The sequence below is a fragment of the Scyliorhinus canicula genome, chromosome 18 (assembly GCF_902713615.1).
Source record: "Scyliorhinus canicula chromosome 18, sScyCan1.1, whole genome shotgun sequence".
NCBI lineage: Eukaryota > Metazoa > Chordata > Chondrichthyes > Carcharhiniformes > Scyliorhinidae > Scyliorhinus > Scyliorhinus canicula.
Window position 1 is genome coordinate 5591075 of NC_052163.1, and position 24262 is coordinate 5615336.

At 46.5% G+C, this 24262-nt stretch overlaps 2 protein-coding genes across 3 annotated transcripts in view; one reads left to right on the plus strand and one right to left on the minus strand.

The window, feature by feature from the left end:
* Positions 1–20160, minus strand: part of crlf3 (cytokine receptor-like factor 3) — a 53141-nt gene extending 32981 nt beyond the window's left edge. For both annotated transcript variants that reach the window (XM_038776932.1, XM_038776930.1), the window contains exon 1: positions 20027–20160. The gene's annotated coding sequence lies outside the window, so the exon portion shown is untranslated. The remainder of the gene's footprint in view (positions 1–20026) is intronic.
* A 708-nt stretch (positions 20161–20868) lies between these two features.
* Positions 20869–24262, plus strand: part of atad5a (ATPase family AAA domain containing 5a) — a 68403-nt gene continuing 65009 nt past the window's right edge. Inside the window, 3 exon segments of the mRNA XM_038776927.1 lie at positions 20869–21208; positions 21413–21499; positions 21833–23694. Coding sequence (XP_038632855.1) covers positions 21425–21499; positions 21833–23694 — 1937 coding nt within the window. The 5' untranslated portion in view covers positions 20869–21208; positions 21413–21424.

Genomic DNA, 24262 nt, shown 5'->3' on the forward strand with positions numbered 1-24262 from the left:
CAACATTCAACACGATTCTGTTCTCCAGTGTGCTAAAAATTACACTGACAATATATGATCGTCAGTCGGGTTCACAGTGTGGCTCATTTGCATGTATTGGAAGCTACATATAGGAGTAGACAGGGCCTTGATCTTTGAAAACATTCTGTTTCAGCTGAACAAAATAAATAATATCCATTCGCCGGTTCATTTCTCTGGGCAATGACTTGACCACAGCCAAGCTGCCCGTTTTAAAATCGCAAACAATGCTTGGCAGTTAACTGTCATTTTCCATTAATCTCCATGGCAATGCCTCTACCAATCAGAGTCCAATTGCCAACCAACCAGTACTCTCTTCTCAAACAGTATGAAGTTGTTTAATAATAATCTTTATTAGTGTCACAAGCAGGCTTACATTAACACTGCAATGAAGTTACCGTAAAAAATCCCCTAGTCGCCACATTCCGGCGCCTGTTCAGATACACAGAGGGACGATTCAGAACATCCAATTCACCTAACAAGCACGTCTTTCGGGACTTGTGGGAGGAAACCGGAGCACCCGGAGGAAACCCACGCAGACATGGGGAGAACGTGTAGACTTTGCACAGACAGTGACCCAGCAGGGAATTGTACCCGGATCCCTGGCGCTGTGAGGCAGCAGTGCTGACCACTTTGCTGCCATGCCGTCCATTGGCGTTCTTGCGACTGTCCTGATGAGTGCAAAGCACACACACACACACACACACACACACACACACACACACGCTTGAGTTGAGAAAATTGGCTGCCACGTTTCCTACAACAGTGACTACACTTCAAAAGTATTTCATTGGCTGCAAAACACTTGAGGTGGTTACGGGGTCATAAAAGGCGTTAGTCTTTCTTCATTATTAACGCAGCTCCTGAGCATTCCCAGGACTCGGGAAAATTGATGCACAAATCTTACAAGGGGTTGTGAGAACTCATTGTGAAATGTAGCTAGACATTATTTGCCTACAGTAAGAATAAAGAGTGAATCACTCCCACCACTAATTGTTATTTCCAAACCCAGAGCCAAAATAGTGGCGCGGCAGCCAATCCTACAAGGCCTGGACAGTGGCTTTGAGTCTTTAGTTCCGATAGTGGAGAGCAACTCCACTCAGCCTCCCACAGTACCGTGTCATGAGCGTTTAGTTTCTCAGAATCCAGGGAATGTTCTGGAGCTGCATTAATAACAAAGATTTATATGACACCTTTCATAACCTAATTTCTTCACTTTGGAAATTGCCAAAATATTTAAACCTTGAAATTCTAACTCTCCTATCAGTGTGTGTTGATTTATATTGGTAAAATTGGCAGCTATTTCACAGATTAAACGGCATACACATTCCTTTTGAAGAAAACACATTCTTCATAAATATATTTGGGGTAATATTTCTGTGCACGAAAAGGAGTCATTAGCAATGGAAAGCGGACCATTCTGACACGGTCAAAGATACACTTGTTCAGACAATACATTTAACTTCTTAAATCTAATTTTAGAATCTGGCACAATACAAATGAAATGCACAGTAAAGTTCCCTTTGCACACAATGAGTTAACAATATCCTTTAAGCCGAAACTGCTTCAGGATATTGGAGTGGTTGATGGGGGTGGGGAAAAAAGAGGATACTTCAAGAAAAAAAACACAAAACGCACAATTGGTCCTATTAGTATTGATTTGAATGAAACCCAAATTCCAGTGGTAAAAAGACCATTGCCTTCCCTAGTGTCCAGTTTTAAGAGCAACGTTACAAACTCAAAGAGGACCAGTGTAGCTCAGGCTGGACGGCTGGTTCATGATGCAGAGCAAGGCCAGCAGCACTGGTTCGATTCCCGTACCGGCTGAGGTTATTTATGAAGTTTTTATGAGGTTATTTATTCATACCGCCTTCTCAACCTTGCCCCTAAACCACCACCAGTCAGCTCGCCCCCTCAATGGGGAATGCAGCATATGGTCGTTTGGGACTATGGCGACTTTACTTACCTACAAACTCAAACATGGAATGAGCCAAGAAATTAAATTGTAAAAACTATCTTGTGTTTGAACCGTGAAAATGCCCGAGTGTTGAACGGAAACAGAAACGTGCATTTTAAAAGTGGAAAGTAAAATGAGATTGGGCGGATTACCGGAAGGAATGCAACTCAATGTAACTAATCACTGATGCCAACAGCTTTGAGCCAAGCGATGACATGGAACGTGAGCACCAAGCTTTGGAAAACTGGGTCACCCAAAACAAAAACGTAGATTGCTGAGCCCAACTGTTGTTTTTTCAAACTTTGAAAAGAGGGATGAGAAGAGAACAAAATTTCAAACGTAGACTTGAAATTACAATCGGATCAGTCGTGATCTGATTGAATAGCAGAGCAGGAGTAAAGGGTCAAGTGGCCTACTCTGCTCCTAACTCATATGTTTGAAGGAAACTGAAGCAAAAGGCCCTAAAAACAGCTTTTAATCAGATTTGTAAATGGCTGCTATGGATTTCAAGATGTTGTGAGAACCATTCAGGATAATTTAAAGATGAAAGTTGCTATCCAAGTGCAAATATTCAATCAGGATACCTAACAAAACGAGGGTGGCGTGGCGGCACAGTGGTTAGCACTGCTACCTCAGGACCCAGGTTCAGTCTCAGCCCCGGGTCACTGACCATGTGGAGTTTGCACATTCTCCCAGTGTCTGCGTGGGTCTCACTCTCACAACCCAAAGATGTGCAAAGTAGATGGATTGACCACGCTAAATTGCCCCTTGAATAGAAAAATAAAAAGGATACTGTACAAGACTAATTGTTCCAATGCCATGTGATTTTTATGGCTGAGACAACAACAGCTATCTCAAAGCTAGATCAAATCTGGTAAACGGTTAAGTTTAATTCAGCTGAAAATTCAAAAATCAAAAACCAGCCAGACATCTGCTATCATGTCACACCACACACAGCAGTGGGACAGGAAGCTGGGACACTTCCGCTATCATATCACTTCACATATCAACAGATTACAGCATTCTGCCTCAGGAATTAGCCCTGATGAGACAACAACATTAAGTACAGCCAGGAGAATGGACCAGCAAGAAATTAAATAGTAACCACATGGTCTAGTAACGTGGGCCAAATGGCACTCAAGATCTAGGGACCACAGTTTGAAACCAATCATTCTCCGTAAGTCACTGGGTAAAATTACAGCTACAAGAAATTTATTTTACTTAGCATTGAATCTCATCCCCAGATATTCCAAAGAGCTTGTGCTCTTCTTCAAATAGGGAAACAATAGCTAAGAGTTTGCATTGACAGGACAATACGCTAAAACACAGCATGCTGTTCTATCCTTGTACAAGACCTTGTTTGGGCCTCACACTTAGAATACCAAATCCCAGCTTTGGTATCTCAGCTTGCTGTGTAATACTGAGGCTGTTGAAAGGGGGCAGATAAGGTCCACTCCATTAGCTCCAAATTGAAAGTGTTTTAAGATAGGTTCAAAGAGCAGGGTCTCAACACTTTAGTGGAGACAAGAATTAGGACTGATTGGATTGAAGTTTATAAAATGATGATGGGTTTGGATGGTGTTCGAGTGGACAGATAATTTCAACTAAAAAAGGTCAGGAGGGCCTGACGTCTGGGGGCGATTCTTCAGTGTTTACATACTCAAGTAGGTGGGGTTGAAACCCACACACCTCTCTGACCGATCGAGGACAGTGTTATCAAATAAGCCAGGCTGATAGCAAACAGAACGTTGATAGTTTAATTTGGCTGTGATCTGAGCCAGCACCCAATACAAAGCCTAGTCACCATTTCAGTCCCTGAATGTCACAGTCCATCCCTCTCGGACTTCCTTGGGTCGAATGCATCGGTTCAATCAGTTCCGTCAAACAAGCGTTTGACAAAGTGAGTACACAACCGTGGACAGGTCAGCAGAGTAAAGAATCTAGAACTTTCCTGGTGTGTCATACCTCAATGAGTCCTGAGCCATACAGCAGTGTTCTACAAACTTTTTTTCCGGGGACCCATTTTTACCGACCGGCCGACCTGCGCGACCCACGCCGGCCGACCTGCGCGACCCACGCCGGCCGACCTGCGCGACCCACGCCGGCCGACCTGCGCGACCCACGCCGGCCGACCTGCGCGACCCACGCCGGCCGACCTGCGCGACCCACGCCGGCCGACCTGCGCGACCCACGCCGGCCGACCTGCGCGACCCACGCCGGCCGACCTGCGCGACCCACGCCGGCCGACCTGCGCGACCCACCATTTTCTCTTACCCTGTTTGCTGCTGACAAAAATGGAGGAAATGGTTTTGGGTCCCTTTGGCTCTCGTACACGCTCCTCCAATGGAACATGTTGGATGAAGGTGAAGCCTTCCAGTGTCGGAAAGTATGGAGTCTCCATCTATCCAAGTTCGGCATTTTTTTCCTGTAAAATTTTATCAAATAAACCCCCCCCCGAACTTGTAAAAAAAATAAAAAATAAACTGAGTAAATTAAATGAAAAAAATGAATAAAACCCCCCCGAACTTGTAAAAAAAATAAAATGAATAAAATAAATGAAAAAAATAAAAATTAAATGAATAAATGAATAAAATCACTTCAGAACTTGTAAAACAAACAGCTGCAACCATTTTAAAAAAATAGAGGCCGCATTGTGCATGCGTGCCCGATGATTGGTGCGCATCGGATGCCCGCGCGCAATGCGGCCAAATTTTTTTTACATGCCCGCAGCCGGCGCTATGAAAATCTGGCTGCTGTGTGGGGACTTGCGCGATAGGGAGCGCCGTGGCCAATGGCTCTGCGACCCTCCCAAAACCCGCCCGCGACCCACCCGCCGCGGGTTGTGCCCCCGGCTTTGAAGCACACTGCCATACAGGCTCACCTGTACATCTTGCTCCAAAACAGAGACACACCTGCTTCAATATTTATCAATTGTAGCACAATTTGGGTCAAAACCGTTTTTCCTCACACTCAGAACCATTTCATGGAGAACACCCTTCACTTACTTGAAAACCTAGAAGGAACTTATCAGCTTCCCGATGATAGGTCCACCACCCATAAAGCACCACTAAAGTTCCAGGTCCACTCCTCCACTGATTTTGTGAAATTAGAATCATAGAATTTACAGTACAGAAGGAGGCCATTCAGCCCATCGAGTCTGCACCGGCTCTCAGAAAGAGCACCACACCCAAGCCCGCACTTCCACCCCATAACCCAGTAACCCCTCCCAACACTAAGGACAATTTTGGACACTAAGGGCAATTTATCACGGACAATCCACCTACCTACGCATGTTTGGACTGTGGGAGGAAACCGGAGAACCCGGAGGAAACCCACGCAGACACGGGGAGAACGTGCAGACTCCGCACAATGACCCAAGCCGGGAATCGAACCTGGGACCCTGGAGCTGTGAAGCAATTGTGCTAACCACTATGCTACCGTGCTGCCATTAAATATGGTTATGGTTGTGTTAGTGGCTGGGGAGTGTACACAAACCAGTCAAGATTCCAGCCTCTGCTCACAAGGATCCAGGTTAGCTGCGATGCATTCTGAGATAAAATAGCCAACAGATACTTACACATGGTACCAGAATACATCTGGAAACAACAGGCCCTTACCCCCAGCAAAACTGTGCCTTACAGACATGGATAAAATTGGAAGATGCCTGGAAGAAAGAAAAAAGGAAAGGGATTGCAAGAGAGGCGGAACTGTAGAAATTTTTTAAAATTACACACAAAAACCAAATCCAGAAGGACCTGGAGTCCATTAAAACCTAGGGCTGAAGTTTCAACCTTCCTGGTCTGAACAACCAGTCAGGTGGGTCATCTGCAACTAAATCTTGCTCTGAATCTTCAGGAGTGAGGAGGTCAGGGATTAAAAGAAAATAAATCCTTGCACGCCTTCTAAAGAGAGCAAGGACTTGATAATCCAAGCATGCTGCTCGAGAAAGCGACACCATTACATGCTACTGCCAAATAAAGAAGTGCAAGAATGGCAAATAAGCTAAGATAATAAGTGTGGTTTCTGCAAGTTTCCGCCTGTTGCAGCTGAACCAGTTTTCATTTATTAAAGAATTTGAAAAGAAATAGTCTAGTAGTGTTGTTAGCAGTTCCAACCACACAACCACAGCCTTGAGATAGTTGATTATTAAAAAAGGACAAAACTGGATATAAAATTTAAAACGTTATTACAAAAAATTATGAGGCATGGATATTCGCTACACAAGATTTCAGCAACTCAAAACAGAATTGGGCCATTTTGTTGACTTATTTTGATCTGAAACATAAGCTTGGAGGAAATGCACTGTTCCCCAGTACATTTGCCATGACAATGATTTGACCAGAGTCCACTTGCCAACCAATCAGCAACCTTGTTTTGTGCAGTATAAATTGTCGTCTTTGAAATTTGTCATTCTTGTCCCTGTGCTTAGGAGTACGAAACAAAAAGCTTTGACAGCAATTTCCCCATCCCCACAACATTCAATTCTCTAAACTACCAAGTGACTATAAATAATCTGTGCCTATCTCCCCAGTAGTAGATACTAAAAGCTGACCGATAATAGAAAAATTAGGGGCAAATGGAGGAACTTAAAAATTGTCACTAAAGAATAAGTTCTCGGAAATCTAATGGGCTCAAGTCCTTTGGACCACGTGGCCTGCACCCTAAGATCTTAAAAGAAGTTGCTGTAGAGATAGCAGACGCATTATGTACTACAATAATCTTTATTGTCACAAGTAGGCTTACATTAACACTGCAATGAAGTTACTGTGAAAAGCCCCATGTTGCCACATTCTGGCACCTGTTCGGGTACACAGAGGGAGAATTCAGAATGTCCAATTCGCCTAATGCCGCGTCTTTTGGGACTTGTGGGAGGAAACCGGAGTACCCGGAGGAAACCCACGCAGACACGGGGCGAACGTGCAGACTCCTCAGTGACCCAAGCCGGAATCGAACCTGGGACCCTGGCGCTGTGGAGCAACAGTGTTAATCACTGTGCTACCATGCCGTGATTGTAATCTTCAAAAATTCCCTAAATTCTGGAAAGGTCCCAACAGATTGAGAAAAAAACACAATTGTAACATCCCTATTTAAAAAAAGAGGGAGACAGAAAGCAGGAAGCCATAGACTAGATAGTCCAAAGTCTGTTATTGTTCAAAGTATATTCCAGCATTTTCACCTAGTAGTAGCAGGACACTTGAATATCATTACACAATCAAGCAGAGTTCTTTCATGAGGACAATTGGGGATGGGTATAAATGCTGGGCTTACCTGTGGTGCTTACATCCCAAGGAAGCATGTTTAGAAAGTTTTGCGCAGCTAATTAGGAAAGCAAATGGAATGTTGGCCTTTATTGCAAGGGGGATGGAGCACAAAAGTACAGAAGTCTGGCTACAACTCTGTAGGGCATTGGTGAGACCACATCTGGAGTACTGTGTGGTTATAGTCTCCTTATTTAAGGTATACATTTGCATTGGAGGCAGTTCAGAGGAGGTTCACGAGGTTGATTCCTGGGATGAAAGAGTTGTCTTCTGAGGAAAAGTTGAGCAGGCTGGGCCTATATTCACTGCAGTTTAGAAGAATGAGGGGCGATTTTATTGAACCACAAGATTCTGATCAGGCTTGACAGGATAGATGCTGAGAGGTGCTTCCCTTTGTGGGGCCATCTAGAACTAGGAAGCACATTTGCAGAATATGGGCACTCCCACTTGAGAGGAGGAGGAATTTCTGCTCTCAAGAGGGTCATGAATCTTTGAAATTCTCTATCCCAGAAAGCAGTGGAGGCTGAGCCACTCGATACATTCAAGGCTGAGACAGAGTGTTTTTTGAACCACAGGGGAGTCAACAGTTATGGCAAACCAGGAAGGAAAGTGCAGTAGGGTCAAGATCAGATGTGATCTTATTGAACGGAGAAACAAGTTCAAGAGGTTTCATGGTCTACTCCTGCTTCTTCTGCTTCTTTTCCGCACGATAGCGGATTCTGTATTCTAACAACTCTGAGTGGAAAGATTTTTCCTAAATTCTTCTTTGGAGTTACTGCAGTCCTCTTTCAGAGCTGCCAAATGATTCCTCAAACTGATTCATCAAAGTGTCATTTTCACAAGCGTTGCTCTTTCCTCCTGCCAAATATAAGAGTAAAGAAGCAACTTGGATTTGTAAAGTGCCTTTCATCATCTTTGGATGTCCCAATGCACTTCTAAGCGAATAAAGTATTCGTGCTGTGTAGTCATCATTGGAAAATGAACCTGCCATCTTGTGTACAGCAAGAAATGCTGTGAATGACCAGCTAATCTGTTTCTGGCAATGTTGATTGAGGGATAAATATTGACCAGGGCCACTAGCTTTCCTGCAAATGGTGCCATGAGATCTCTCACACCAAGCTGGAAAGACAGATTAATGCCCTCTAATTAATGCCTCATCCAAAAGACAGCAACCCCCGCCCTCAGACAGTGCAAAGTTCCCTCAGTGCTGCACTGTCTGCCTTGATTACGAGCTCAGGTCTGTGATGGGGGGCTTGAGCCCGCTTTGACTCGGGCAAGAGTGTTCCTTAAGCCACAACTGACACCACCTCAACATTCGGTACAATTCACTTGCAGGCCGTCAAGTGGCGAGAAACATTGCTGATGGGAAACATATGAGAACATAAAAGCAGGATACACTCAAAAGCACGCTCTCATATCTGCTTTGAGACTGGCACAGCCAGCTGTATCGTCTACTACACAGTCTCATTATGACCCTGCAATGTAGTTTGATTTCCACTTCCCCTTTTCTCTCCCTTGCTAATTTCTCTACCCTCTCCTCTCCTGAGGTTCTGCTTCAGTGACCATGGGCACCAGCAGATCACTGGCTTTGGAAATCTTTCTCTTCCCCGAACTCAATATTTTCCCTTCCTTGCTGAAGGCTGTGCCTCATTCACTGATATTTTTTCAGTGCTCTCGTATTTTAATCAAGCGATCACTCTTACCTGCCAGGCACAGACATCAGCAGTAAAACAGCCACGTCCAAACACGGCATTAACCACACCCACACAACCCTACAGGAACGTAGAACAGGGGTATCTGGGGCCAGTGGGACCCGTATAAAAGATGGGTTGCACCAGAATTGGAGGGGGATAAATAAACTAGCAGGAAGGTTGGTTCATGCTACTGGACAGGGTTTAAATTAATTTGGAACGGGAATAGGATGCAAAGTAGCAGTGCAGTGGGTGAGAAGATGGAGTCAAATATGGAGGATAAAGCAGGCAAATCCAGTGGGCAGGGCAGACAGAGTATGATGAGGCACAGAGGAGGACTGGGAGGCTAAACTGCATTTATTTCAATGCAAGGAGCCTGATGGGTAAGATTGATGAACTCGTGTTGATCAGCACATGGAATTATGACATTATTGCAATCACAGAAACTAAGGGCAGAACTGGCAGCTGAAGGTCCCAGGGTATAGCAGTTTCAGGCGTGACAGAGGGAGAGGTAAAAGAGGAGGAATTGAATTATCGATTAGGGAGAACATCACGGCAGTACTCAGGGATGGTATCTTAGTGCATTCCACAAATGAGGCCATAGGGGTAGAACTTAGTAATAAAAAGGGGACAATCACATTTCTGGGAGTATACTATCTATAGGCCCCCAACAGACACGGGGAGATACAAGTGCAGATATGTCGGAAAATCTCTGAGAATGGTAAGAAAAATTGGGTAATAATAGTCGGGGATTTCAACTTCCCCAAATATGAACTGGGAAGGTCGAAGTGTGAAAGGCTTAGAGGGGGCGGAATTCTTAAAATGCATCCAGGAGAGCTTTTTATGCCAATACGTAGAAAGTCCGACACGGGAGGGGGTGGTACTGTATCTGGAGTCAGGGAATGAAGTCGGGCAAGTGGATGACGTTTCAGTGGGGGAGCATTTTGGAAACAATGACCATAACTCAGTCGAATTCAAGGTAGTTATTGAAAGAGATAAAGATAGATAGGAAATTATGGTTCTCAATAAAATAAGAGTTAAATGGTTGCAGCTACTTGTAAGAAAATCTACATCAGAGAAGTGGGATTCATTCAAAAAGGAAATAGAGCGAGTACAGGGTCAACATGCTCCCATGATAGTAAAGGGAAGGAGCAATAACTCCAGAGAACCCTGAATGTCAAGAGATATCCAGGTTTGGATAAGGAAAAAAAGGAAGGCTTCTGGCAGATACCGAGGGCTCAAAACAGTGGAAGCCCTGGAGGAATATATAAAGTGCAGGGGGTTACATAAGAAAGAAATTAGGAGAGCAAAGAGGGGACATGAAAAAGCAGTGGTGGGTAAAATAAAGGAAAATACAAAGATGTTTTATAAGTATGTCAAGGGCAGGACGCTGACCAGGGTAAGCATAGGGCCCATTAAGAACCAACGTGGGAGGCACGTTAGCACAGTGGTTAGCACAGTTGCTTCACAGCTCCAGGGTCCCAGGTTCAATTCCCGGCTTGGAGTTTGCACTTTCCCCCCGTGCCTGCGTGGGTCTCCTCCCACAGTCCAAAGATGTGCAGGTTAGGTGGACTGGCCATGCTAAATTGCCCTTAGTGTCCAAAAATGTTGGGTGGGGTTCCTGAGTTAGGGTGGGCGGTGTGGGCTTAGGTAGGGTGCTCTTCCAAAGGGCCGTGCAGACTCGATGGGCCAAATGGCGTCCTTCTGCACTGTAAATTCTATGATCTATGAATGTGGCAATTTGGGTGTGGAACAGGAAGATATAGATGAGGTTTTAAATGAGTACATTGCATCTGTGTTCACCAAGGAGAAGAATGATGTAGGTATAGAAATCAGGAGGCGCATTGTGATTTACTTGAACAACTTAACTGAGAGAGATGAGGTATTAATGACTTTAACTGGCCTAAAAGTGGATAAATCTCCAGGGCCAGATGAGATGTATCCCAGGTTATTAAGGGAGGCAAGGGAGGAAATTGGAGCAGCGCTAACAAAAATGTTCAACTCTTCTCTGGCCACAGGAGAGGTGCCAGAGGACTGGAGGACAGCTAATGTGGTTCTATTATTCAAGAAGGGAAATAGGGACAAACCAGGGAATTACAGGCCAGTGAGCTTAACTTCAGTGGTAGGGAAACTACTGGAAAAAAAGTCTGAGGGACAGAATTAATTTCCACTTGGGAGAGGCAAGGATTAATCAAGTACAGGTGCAACAGGTGATTAAGGCGGCAAATGGAATTTTGTCCTTCATTGCTAGAGGGATGGGGTTTAAGACTAGGGAGGTTATGCTGCAATTGTAAAAGGTGTTAGTGAGGCCACACCTGGAGTATTGTGTTCAGTTTTGGTCTCCTTACTTGAGAAAGGACGTACTGGCACTGGAGGGTGTGCAGAGGAGATTCACTAGGTTAATCCCAGAGCTGAAGAGGTTGGATTACGAGGAGAGGTTGAGTAGACTGGGACTGTACTCGTTGGAATTTAGAAGGATGAGGGGGGATCTTATAGAAACATATAAAATTATGAAGGGAATAGATAGGATAGATGCGGGGAGGTTGTTTTCACTGGCGGGTGAAAGCAGAACTAGGGGGCATAGCCTCAAAATAAGGGGGAGAAGATTTAGGACTGAGTTTAGGAGGAACTTCTTCACCCAAAGGGTTGTGAATCTATGGAATTCCTTGCCCAGTGAAGCAGTAGAGACTCCTTCATTGAATATTTTTAAGATAAAGATAGATAGTCTTTTGAAGAATAAAGGGATTAAGGGTTATGGTGTTCGGGCCGGAAAGTGGAGCTGAGTCCACAAAAGATCAGCCAAGATCTAATTGAAGGGCGGAGCAGGCTTGAGGGACCAGATGGCCTACTCCTGCTCCTAGTTCTTATGTTCTAAGGATAATCAGCTTGCTTTGTCAAAGGGAGATCATGTCTTACAAACTTGATTGAATTTTTGAGGCGGTGACTAAGTGTGTAGATGACGGTAGTGCAGTTGATGTAGTCTATATGGACTATGGTAAGGCTTTTGATAAGGTCCCACATGGGAGGCTGATGAAGAAGGCAAGACTCCATGTGATCCCGGGCAATTTGGCAAACTGAATCCAAAACTGGCTTATTGGCAGAAGGGAGAGGGTGATGGAAGCCTGTGTCAGGTGGTGTTCCACAAGGGACTGTGAGGTCCCTTGTTTTTTTGTAGTGATCTGGATACGAATATAGAAGTTTGCAGATGACGCAAAAATTGGTGGTGGGGTAAATGGTGAGGAGCAAGGCCCCAGTTTACAGGACGATACAAATAGTTTGGTTACATTGGGCAAAAGAGTGGTAAATGGAATTTAACCATGAAAAGTGTGAGGTAATGCATTTTGGGAGGACTAAGGCAAGGGAAATACACAATGAATGGTCAGACCCTAGGGAATACAAAAGATCAAAGGGACTTTGGTGTTCACAGATCTCTGTAGACAGCAGGGCAGGTAGAAAAGGTGGTTAAGATCTATGGGATTCTTGCCTTTATTAACTGAGGCATTGGAGAAAGAGCAGTGAGGTTACTTGGGAGCTCAGTAAAACGGTGATTAGGCCCCACATGATAGAAAGGAAGCGATTGCACTGGAGAGGGTGCAGAGGACATTCCAGGATGTTGCATGGGCTGAATCGTTTCAGCTATCAAGAGAGACTGGATAGTCTGGGATTGTTCTCCCTGGGGCAGAGAAGGCTGGGGGAGGACACCTGATTGAGGTGTATAAAATTGAGGGACATAGATAGGGTGGACCAAAAAACCTGCTCTAATGTCAGTAAATAATTTACTCCACACTCTATTTTCACACACCCCTTTTATGGGCACAGTATACCAACTTTGAAATCTCACTATTGCGCAAAACAAAAATCAGCTTCAACAATCACCAGAAACCATCAGGAGTTACTAACCAAATAGAGAGATAAAGGTCAATTCTACAGCACAGAAAAGGCCCTTCGGCCCAGTTGTGTCAGCGCCAGTCAAAAACAACCACATAAATATTCTAATCCCATTTTCCAGGACTTGGCCCATAGCCTTGGCATTGCAAGTGCATTTCTAGTTTACTCTCAAATGTTATGAAGGTCTCTGCCGCCACCACAAACACATCTGCAATACTCACATCGAGGGTGGAGGGGCGGGGAGAACTTCCTTAATCAATTCACCAAACTACTGGAACTCTTTAAAAAAAGTTACATATTCAATCAATAAAGCTAGCCAATAAATGCACGGTGTCCCTGATGGTACGCCCAACATCTATAATGTGACAAAATTAATGTGGCTTTTCTTATTAATATTGAGGAAAATTTTGCAAAACCAAGTTTTATGAAGCGCAAGTTGTAATCCAGTAACTTGCAAAATGTTTCTCCCAAGCATAACATTGAGAATGAATTTGCCCTCCGTGTACCCAAACAGGAGCCGGAGTGCGGCGACTAGGGGCCAGAAATAAAGATTATTATTATAGAAAGGGTGACCAGGTTTTGCCCATATACCATAGAGCTTTATAAAATGATGCTAATAAACTAAAAGCTTGGTGCTTTTAAAATAATAATAATAAACTTTATTGTCACAAGTAAGCTTACATTAACACTGCAATGAAGTTACTGTGAAAAGCCCCTAGTTGCCACCACTCCGGCATCTGTTCGGGTACACGGAGAGAGAATTCAGGACGTCCAAATTACCTAACAGCACGTCTTTCGGGACCTGTGGGAGGAAACTGGAGCACCCGGAGGAAACCCACGCAGACACGGGGAGAACGTGCAGACTCCGCACAGACAGCGACCCAAGTCGAGAATTGAATCTGGGACCCTGGAGCTGTGAAGCAACAGTGTTACCCACCGTGCCTTAAGTATGAAATAAGAACATAAAATGCTCTGTGGGCCAATCACCATTTAACCAAAAAAAATACAATTGGGTTCTTTCATATGAATCGTTAATAACAAGTCTAGGCCATTCTGCCCATCAAACTGGACTCTCTAGCTCCTTCATTGATGCACAGCATATTTACAAAAGATTCTAACTTTATAATAAATACAGGGCAGCACAGTGGCCTAGTGGTTAGCACAACTGCCTCACGGCGCTGAGGTCCCAGGTTCGATCCCGGCTCTGGGTCACTGTCCGTGTGGAGTTTGCACATTCTCCCCGGGTCTGCGTGGGCTTCGCCCCCACAACCCAAAAATGTGCAGAGTAGGTGGATTGGCTGCACTAAATTGCCCCTTAATTGGAAAAAACAATTGGGTAATCTAAATTTATTTTTTAAAAACTTTATAATAAATACAAGTGGAGTTTACAATCCAAAAAAGACCCTTTTAGAAACTCTAGTATGTAAAGTCACAGAGGATAAGAAAGGCCAATAGACCCACTGATGCTCAATCTATCCATTAGATATTGCAACCTCAGGCATTTGTCTCCTTAATCACATGCAATAACTCCTAGGAGAAGCCTACGACAAACAGAAATACATTTCCCAGCACACGAAGATTCATATTGTGATGTACTGAATCTAATATGTGACTCTTTGAAAATGAGATGCAGATTTCCTGGTGCAATGTACCTTTCTAATTGGTACTTCAGTTCAACTTGTTTTGATTCACACAGCAATTAGGTTTAAGTTACATGCTAATACCACAGACATGGAAACATACATAGATATTTAGAAGCAAGAGAAGGCCATTCGGCCCTTCGAGCCTGCTCCACCATTCATTATCATGGCTGATCATCAAGTTCAATGCCCTGAGGCCACCTTCCCCCATGTCCATTGATCCCTTTAGCCCCAAGAGCTATATCTAATTCCTTCTTGAAATTACACAATGTGACGGACGTCCGGTTGTGACATGTAGGTTGAGGTTGCATGTTTGGTGGCTCCTGCCAGAGTTGTCTTTTTTAGGCACTTTACGCACAGATTTTGGGGGGGGGAAATTTTATGTGAGAAGTTATGGGAAGGTCTGAAGCATTTCAAGGATGTCAAAAACCGGAAAAAAGAACCCATGGAACAAGGGAGTGAGCAAAAGTCCACACTCATCCTAGTGAGGAGTTCAGCGGGAGAAAAGGTGGCGGGTGAGGGCTCATCCATCACAGTGGAAAAGATGGCCGAAGCGATGGCCGAGGAGTTTGAGCGGCTGTTTTCAAAACACTTCGACAGGCATCGGACAGAGATGGTGACCTCGCTTAAGAAATGGGTAGGTGAGACTCTTGCCCTGATGAAAGAGGCGTCGGTGAAGAATTCGACGGCGGTGCAGGGGCAAAGAGAGAAGATGAAGGAGGTGGAGAAAGCACTGTCGCAGCACAGCGGCCAGTTCACCTTGATGGGTGAGGAGCTGCGGAAGGTGGCAGAGAGTACAGAGTACTTTGTTGAGATGCTCGTGAAACTGATGGGGGAAGGGGAGGACCCCTCCCACTATGAATTGGACAGGTAAAGGAGAAGGTGCTGAGGTGGGTGAAGTAGAAGTAGGTGGTGAAGAGGGAAGGTAACTGTATATACCAGGATCTTACAATGGAGCTGGTGAGGAGACAGGCGGCCTTCGGTTGGGCTAATGTGCCATTGTATCAATGCAATATGCGGTTTGGTGTGGTCTACCCGGCGAAAGTGCTGGCTGGGAGATATGCAGAGGATCCGGAACCAGGAGTTTTGGTGTGGGGAAAGGAGTTACAGGCAGGTTGATCTTCTATCGAGTATGGAGAGAAGTCCAGCTCCGTCCACAGGGAGGGAGATTGTGGATATTAGGGACAGGGCACATGGGCTGGTAGTGGTACCGGAGCAGGTGAATAAGGCTTTTGAAGACTTGAGATAAGTTGGAGACGCTGGAGGATATGTCAGATAAGTAGTTGTTCCTGGAGCGACTGGCGTGTCCCAAGGTGGGGGAGGAGGAGAGGGCAGGACTAGAGGAACCTGCGGTGGTGGAAGAAGAACAGGCAGCAATAGGAAGATGCATCGGGTAAGGCGCTGGGGCTGGACGGGTTCCCGGTGGATTACTACAAAAAATTGAAAGGATAAGTTGGCACCACTAATGGTAGAAATGTTTGAAGATGCGATGGTTAGAGGTGCATTGCCGGAGACGATGGGGCAGGCATCCATCTCAAAAGGAGGATCCGATAGAGTGAGAGTCATACAGGCCCATTTCTCTATTGGACGTGGATGCGAAGATACTGGCGAACACAATTAAACAAATATGCAAGTGATTAAACAGGTACAATTGTGCATCTACCACGTAGTGAGGCGAGGATTTGTGCCCACAATTGAATCGATGTTTAGGCATGTGATTTGACAAAACATGGCACCAGCAGTATCTAGTGTGCATTTCTACATGTAAAGTGTGTAACACAATTTGTTGCCCAATTTCAATGAAAACCACAAGTCCACACAGGGTCTTCCTGTTTCCAAGCAGAATCCAGCATACCGTTGGCATACGTCTTACACATTCATACTGCAATTTTCAGCCCTTCATAATTATATAAAATTCCTTCTGCTCTACAGGTCTTGGTTCTGTACTTAGTGAATGATAACGGAGATTATAAAGTGCATTAACAGTACGCTAACTCTTTCCCTATATTTTAAAAAGGGACGTTCATGAAAGAAAGATTGACAAACTAACTTGTCACTCGCCTACCACTATCACTAGGTGCTGACTCACCCTGGCATGTATAGTTTCATGGTGCTCAAGTTCACACTTGTATCTCAGCCATTTTCATCTACAACAGGTGCTTGCAACTATATTCAACCACAAAGGGCATCAAAGCTCAGGTCCTATTCTCATCAGACGCCCACACATGCGTCCTTTACACGTCACTGGTTAATGACCAGATGCAGGATGAGAGCTGATAGTTTTCATCCTCTCTCTACCAACTGAGATAGTTTTTTGTTATCCAGTCATGGGATGTAGGTGTTGCCGGCTAGGCCAGCATTTAGTGTTCATCCCTAACTGTGCTTCAGAAGGTGGCGATGAGCTGCATTCCTGAACCTCTGCAGTCCATGTGGTGTAGGTACATGCACAGTGCTGTTATGGACAGAGTTTCAGGATTTTGACCCAGCGACAGTGAATGATGAGCGACAGTTCAAAGTCAGGAAGCAGTGATTTGGAGGGGAACTTGCAAGTGCTGATGTTTCAAATAGGTTGTTAATTATAATCTGATAGTTTCATATTCACTGTTGTGGGATTTGAACTCATGTCTTGATTTTTATTAGACCAGGCTTCTGGATTACTAGTTCAGTAACCTGACCACTAACGTACTCGACAGACACCCATCACAGAACAATTCTCAGAGCCGATTAGGAATGGGCAATAAACACTGACCTAGCCAGAAATCCTTTAATCCAATAAACTTGGCTGAAGTGCACCATACAGTTAAGCAGCATCTCAACTACTCCACCAGCCCAGTGGTGGCGGCGGCTCTGAGAGTCTGGGGGCAATGGAGGAGATATGTGGGGGCAGTGGGAGCATCAGTCTGGTCCCCAATCTGCGGAGATCACCGGTTTACCCTGGGGAGTATGGATGGGGGGGGTTCCGAATATGGTGGAGAGCTGGGATTGAGAGGATGGGGGACTTGTTTATAGAGTGGAGCTTTCCAAGTATGAGGGCGCTGGAGGAGAAGTTTACATTGGAGAGGGAAAACAAATTTAGATATCTGCAGGTGCAGGACTTTCTGCGTAGACAGTATCAACCTTGCCACTCCTGCCGCTAAGGGGGATTCAGAACAGGATAGTTTCCAGAAGATGGGTAGGAGAGGGGAGCGTCTCTAACATTTACAAGGAACTTATGGGGTCAGAGGAGATGCAGATCGAGGAGCTGAAGTGAAAGTGGGAGGAGGTGCTGGGGGGAGAGATAGAGGAGGGCCTTTGGGCGGACGCATTGAGTAGGGTCAACGCGACCACAACCTCTGCCAGGCTCAGCCCAATTCAATTCAAGGTCGTTCACCAGGCTCACATGACAGTGGCCCGGATGAGCAGATTCTTTGGGGTGGAGGACAGGTGCGCAAAATGTGCGGGAGGACCAGCGAACCATGTCCACATGTTCTGGGCATGTCCAAATCTTTGGGGATTTTGGCAGGGGTTTGGTGAGGTCATGTCCAAGGTATTAAAAACGAGGGTGGCAATGGGTCCAAAGGTGATGATTTTCGGGGTGTCGAAAGATCCAGAAATCCAGGAGGAGAGAGGCAGACGTTCTGGCCTTTGCTTCCCGGATACAATTAGCTTGGAGGGACTCAAAGCCCCCGAAGTTGGAGACCTGGCTATCGGACATGGCTAACTTTCTCTACGTGGAGAAAATGAAGTTCGCCTTGAGAGGGTCACTGTTAGGGTTTGGCCGGAGGTGGCAACCATTCATCGACTTCTTCGCAGAAAATTAATCGCCAGCAGAGGGGGGAGGGGGTTAGGTTGGCTTAGATTAGGGGGTTAATTAATGGTGGGACCTGTTGGGGAGGGAGGTGGTATTTGCATTATGTTTATATTCTCATGTACATTGTTTATATTGCTGCTGTTACAATGCCAAAAAGAAATACCTTAATAAAATGTTTATTAAAAAAAAACCAGCATCTCAACTCTATTTGTACCTGCACACAAAATATAGGCCAATACTGGAGCCAATCTGACACGGATCAGTGCATTGAGTGGTGGGAGAAAGAGGCACTCGAGAAAGTCACAGTCGATTGCAAATCAGTTAGAATTCATGTTGGCAGAGAGGGGAAAATCCAAGAGTATAGAAAAGATAATAGAAAAAAAAAGTACCATGATGTCAGTCGAACCTTCCAGATTTCTTTCTTCAGGGAATATTGAGAGACTACACAGTAATTTTTTTAACACTCAAGTGAAGAACTCCCACGTAGCTTGAATCTGCCTTGGCCATCTGCAGTTATGTCACCATGTATGATTCTGGCAACTGCAAGGCATTCTTAATTTTCAGTACTCTGGTTCCAACACAGGACTTTAGTTGGTGTGTTTCCTTATTTAGCTTCACAGAGCAACTGGAGGGAAGATGACCTACCTTTTCACCGTCCCCGTCCCCCCTGGTGGGACCTCACCCCCTCTGGGTCACTGTTGCTGTGGGTAGCCTTACCAAGGGACCCCAGTAAATGACACAAGAAGAAGAGGAACACATGCAGGGCAGACAGCAAGAGGCACATTTCCAACCCCTCCACTCCCAACCCTAAATGCCAGTGGGGAGGAGTGGCTGCTCATGACAAAATCCAGCAGCATTTCACTCATTTCCAGATGCACTGGGCAAGGAGTGGCACTGAGTGCAAACCCCCAGAGGAGGAGTCACATTAAACACTGGGCAAGGAGGGCACTGAGTGCCAACCCCCAGAGGAGGAGTCACATTAAACACTGGGCAAGGAGGGCACTGAGTGCCAACCCCCAGAGGAGGAGTCACATTAAACGCTGGGCAAGGAGGGCACTGAGTGCCAACCCCCAGAGGAGGAGAGTCACATTAAACGCTGGGCAAGGAGGGCACTGAGTGCAAACCCCCAGAGGAGGAGTCACATTAAACACTGGGCAAGGAGGGCACTGAGTGCCAACCCCCAGAGGAGGAGTCACATTAAACACTGGGCAAGGAGGGCACTGAGTGCCAACCCCCAGAGGAGGAGTCACATTAAACGCTGGGCAAGGAGGGCACTGAGTGCCAACCCCCAGAGGAGGAGAGTCACATTAAACGCTGGGCAAGGAGGGCACTGAGTGCCAACCCCCAGAGGAGGAGAGTCACATTAAACACTGGGCAAGGAGGGCACTGAGAACCAACCCCCAGAGGAGAGTCACATTAAGGCAGTGACTGACTGCCTGCCTTTGCAAAGCAGAAACCCTCAATAAAGTTTTTTTTAAACTAAGAATTTGTCTGGAAAGCGGTCCCTTTAAAGCCCAGGCGGGAGGCGCAACTTTTCAAACAAGTGCAACGGTCCCAGGGGTTAGGAATTTCTCACAGAAATGCCTCCCGGGGTTTGCAGCCCCGGCCCCCGACCCCCGGCCCCCGGCCCCCGACCCCCGACCCCGGCCCCGGCCCAGCTGCAGCCCCGGCCCCCGGCCCAGCGAGCTGCTTCCTCCCGGGGGAGTGAGGGGCGCGGGAAGCGGCTGGGAGCAGATGGGCCCCGACCCCCCAAACCTTACCCAACCTTCAACATTCAGACTTACCGCTCAGAGCGCAGTCAGGCCCAGCGGGACATGGGGAGGGAGAGCGGACTCCAGTCAGACCGTCTGACAGGATCAGGCCCGAGGCCCAAACATCGACCGCCTCAGCCCGGCCCAGCGTCCGTCAGTCAGGCGGGGCGGGGCTCGATGATTGACGGCCTCTCCGGGCCAATCGGGAGGTGGGGGTGGGTGATTGACCGCCGCCCGGGACCAATCGGGAGCCGGGGAAGGCGGGGCCGGGCTGAGCCAAAGGCGGGGATTGACGGCCGCCCGGAACCAATCAGCCGTCGGGGTTCGGGGCGGGGCCCATGTGGGGCGGGGCAGGCTGATTGATGGTCAGCTAAGACCAATCGGCCAGCGGAGAAAGCGGGGCCGTGCCGGTGGGGGGGCGGGGCAGGATGACTGACGGCCTCCCGGGACCAGCTGGGAGGGGAGGCGGGGTCTAGGGGGCGGGGCAAGATGACTGACGGCCTCCCGGGGCCAGCGGGGGGAGGCGGGGCCTAGGGGGCGGGGCAGGATGGCTGACGGTCGCCCGGGGCCACCGGGGAGGGGAGGCGGGGTCGAGGGGGCGGGGCTGGATGATTGACGGCCTTGCGGGACCAGCTGGAAGGGGAGGCGGGGCCGAGGGGGCGGGGCAGGATGACTGACGGCCTCCCGGGACCTGCGGGGAGGGGAGGCGGGGCCTAGGGGCCGGGGCAGGATGACTGACAGTCGCCCGGGACCAGTGGGGAGGGGAGGCGGGGCCGATCCGGAGGGCGGGGGGCGGGGCCAGGGCCGCCATTGACGGGCACGCGCCGGGCGGCCCTGCGATTGGCCGGCCGGGCGGCGGGGCAAAGGTCAGGGCGAATTGGCGCCATTTCTGTCTGGTTCGGGCGCCCGTTTGAAAGAGGATTTTCCCCCTCCCCCTCCTCCCGGTTCTCCGGGGCTTCCAGAGGGGGGGAAGAAAAACCACATACAGCTCAAGACGACCGGGGGGAGAGGGGAGAGGACAAAGCGGACTCGTCAATCGGGAGCTTGGTTTTAAAACCGTCGGACATGAGGCGTAAATTTAAACGAACGCGAGTAGCTGGCGGCACTTCATCTTGAGGAGGTTCCTCAGGCTGAGGGCCCCGCTCTTGTTAGGGGCAAAGAAGGAGGGAGCAGCGAAATGTGGCTGCATAGCCTTCCACCCCAAGTGTCCTAAAGGCGAGTGTGTGTGTGGGGGGCTTTGAATTTGGGGGGGTATTAGTCTGAAATTAGACTGGGCTTAGTCTGAAATGGGGTCCCCTACTTCCCCCTGGGTGAAGATGGATTTTAATTCCACCCTTAACACTGGCCAAGGAAACCCAATTTGTGTGATTGCCAATAAGAGTTTCTCTGGTGTAACGTGCTCTGCCCGTCCCTTCGCAGGTTTCTTTCTGAATGCCCAGGAGGGTAGAGATTGCTGACATGGTTGGGATCATTGCCATGGCTGGGACGGTGGAGGAATATGACGAGGTGAGAGCATTTGGAATTGTTGTTTTTCAAACCACTCTTGCATTTTTCTGGAATTCCATGCACTCGACGGTTCTGAAAGCACAGGAGCACTAACAGTTGCTAATGTCGTCTGTCATTCACTTAGTTTACATGGTTTCACGTGTTACTTTGCTGATCCAAATACTGGAGTCGGTGATGAGAAATGAACCGAGAGTGCTGGAGTTCTCATTATCCAATGTACCAGACAAGACATTTATTGGCAACCCAGTGCAGCTTAATGATTAAATGGGCAGTACTTGTGTTACAGTCACTAATATCACTTATTTTTTAAAAGTCACGTCGTTTGTTTTACAGCCGTGTAAGAAGCCGAAAAAAGATGCAGAGGATTCCTCCGCAAACACAATCACAAGCTACTTTTCACCGTTGTCAAAATCCATTGACACTGCCTCTCCATCACCCAAATCCAACAACATAATGGATTACTTCAAGAAAACTCCAAGTGGACGAAACTTTGCTTCGAATGTGTCTGGTGAATCTGAAGGAAAGAATTCAGCTGTGATGAACTGGAATAAAGAATCATCGATGGTCTCTGAGGGGAAGTACCAAACATCAAAGGGGAAAAGGCTCAGTAGAAGAATTAACTTCAGCCAGAAATTAAATGAATGTCATGAAGTAGCTGAAATCAGTGACACGAGTAACTCAAGTGTAGCAGAGGCATGTGGTGTGAGATCGGGTGTTGGAGTTCTTGGGAGTGATACAGCTGCACTGATTGCTCAGCTTTGCGCAGAAAGCCAAGAACTATTTGAAGAGAATGAGAACAGTGTTTTTGTGGATTCCAACACTGTACGAAGGAGGACAAAAGCAGGGAACAGAAAGAAAAGCTGCAAAAAACCCGTCAGTCGTTCAAGTAGAAAAATCTCGAAGAAAACACGAAAAAGAAAGATTGCAGGAAATAGCAAAGATCCCTCAAGACAATCAGATGTTGAGCCTGAGGCAACAGATGATTGCTGTGAAAGGGGGGTTGAAAAGCCAGATACTCAAGGGACTACTATTCCTGTGGTTGTTGAAAGTGTAAGAATGTGTCTCAGTGAGACAAGTTTGGATACAACAGCTGACGAGACTTGTCAGATGAATGACAGTACTGTTACTGTGTCATTTGAAGACTTTATAAAGAACCAAGAATCCGAGGAGTCTTCAGCTGAAAAAGCAGCAGGGGATGATGACTGTGAGATAATCGAGGAAAGTAACAAACTTCCCAATTTGACAGAAGACATTAGTTCAGCTGCTCCTCAGTCAATCTCTCCTAAAACAATGACTGTCCACGTTCAGATTCACTCTAGTCCTACATCTACCTCAGCTCAAAATTCCAAATTGAAAAAGAAAAAAATAGCGTCAATCTTTTTGAGGAAGAAAGCGGACTCCGAAAGCGAAGCAGTTGAAATCCAGCCGGTGAGCCCGCATCCTGTCGAGAGCACTGATCCAGCTCCTGCAAGGAGATCCAATGTGGTGATAGCGGAGGAGGAGTTGGAATTGTCGGTATTGGATGCCACCGACAAGAGTCCTGTGAAGGTTAAGTGTAGTCGAGCTGAACGGGAGCAGTTTATGAATGCTTTCAGACGACCGCTCTCTTCAGATGCAGCAAAAATTGGGCTCAAGAAGGCGGCGCAGAAACCAAAGACCCCAAAGGAAGGTTTAATGCCAGGTCAAGCAACTGAAGGTGTCGAAGAGCCCAGTGTGGAGAAGGGAAAGGAGGAATGTGCCCAGGTTACAAAAGCTGAGATGTCCAGCAAAGGCAGTCAAGATTCTAGGACAGAAAAAAGTGAGTCTGGAGCAACCGCGAAAAAGAATAAAAAGTTAAAACGCAGAAAGGTTCGGAAAGCAGAATGTAAAAGTCCAGATGACTGTGCAGTAACAGGAGAGGATATTGATCCTGATCTGAAAACATGCGATGAGACAACTGAAGAATCAAGAGACTCCAAACCCTTTGATCCAGCAACGACTCGATCAAGTGAAACCTGTAGAATTACACGGAGGAGCCTTAGACAGCAAAGAGATGATCTGGACTGTTCCCTCACACCAGATAAAGCCATTGGCGTGGATTGCCTGGGTGTCCCAGCCCGTAGGACCACCCCAAAATTGACACGTTGGTCTTCTGGAGAAAATAGCATCTACAAAGCAGAAATGATTCCTATGACCTGTAACAAAAGTCCAATCAGGTAATGTGCATTTCAAGTCTCTACACAGTTGCAGTGTTGGATGTGACTCCTTGATTGATCTATTTATCTTTTACACCCAAGTGTAAAATCTGCTACATTTGATAAACAGTTTATTTATTTTTTGACCAGCTGCAGACATTCACTGATCATATGGCCTTAGCTGCATTTTGTTGCAGCCCATTAGAATTTAAAGCTTAATGGGTGGAAGATTTTCCAAATAGGCATGTGAGTGGTAATATGGAAAGTGGTGGGGCAGGATGTACATGGAAGGAGGCAGCTATGAGAACATGAGGCTACTATAATTATTGATCGAAGATTATATGATGGAGTTTATTTTGCAATCCACAGCTAGTGGAAATTACTGTAGCCCTTTCCTTTTGAGCACTCTAAGTTGCATGCACACATGCCAGTATATTTTCTTATCTTCCTAAATACGTGGAGAAAATCACGGGTTGTATTTTATGAAATGGGGAAATTACTTTGAACTGCTCATTGTATGAGGGCGGAGATGGAAAATTAGTTTATATGTTTATAAATTCCAATATTATACAATGATGCAGTGTATTGC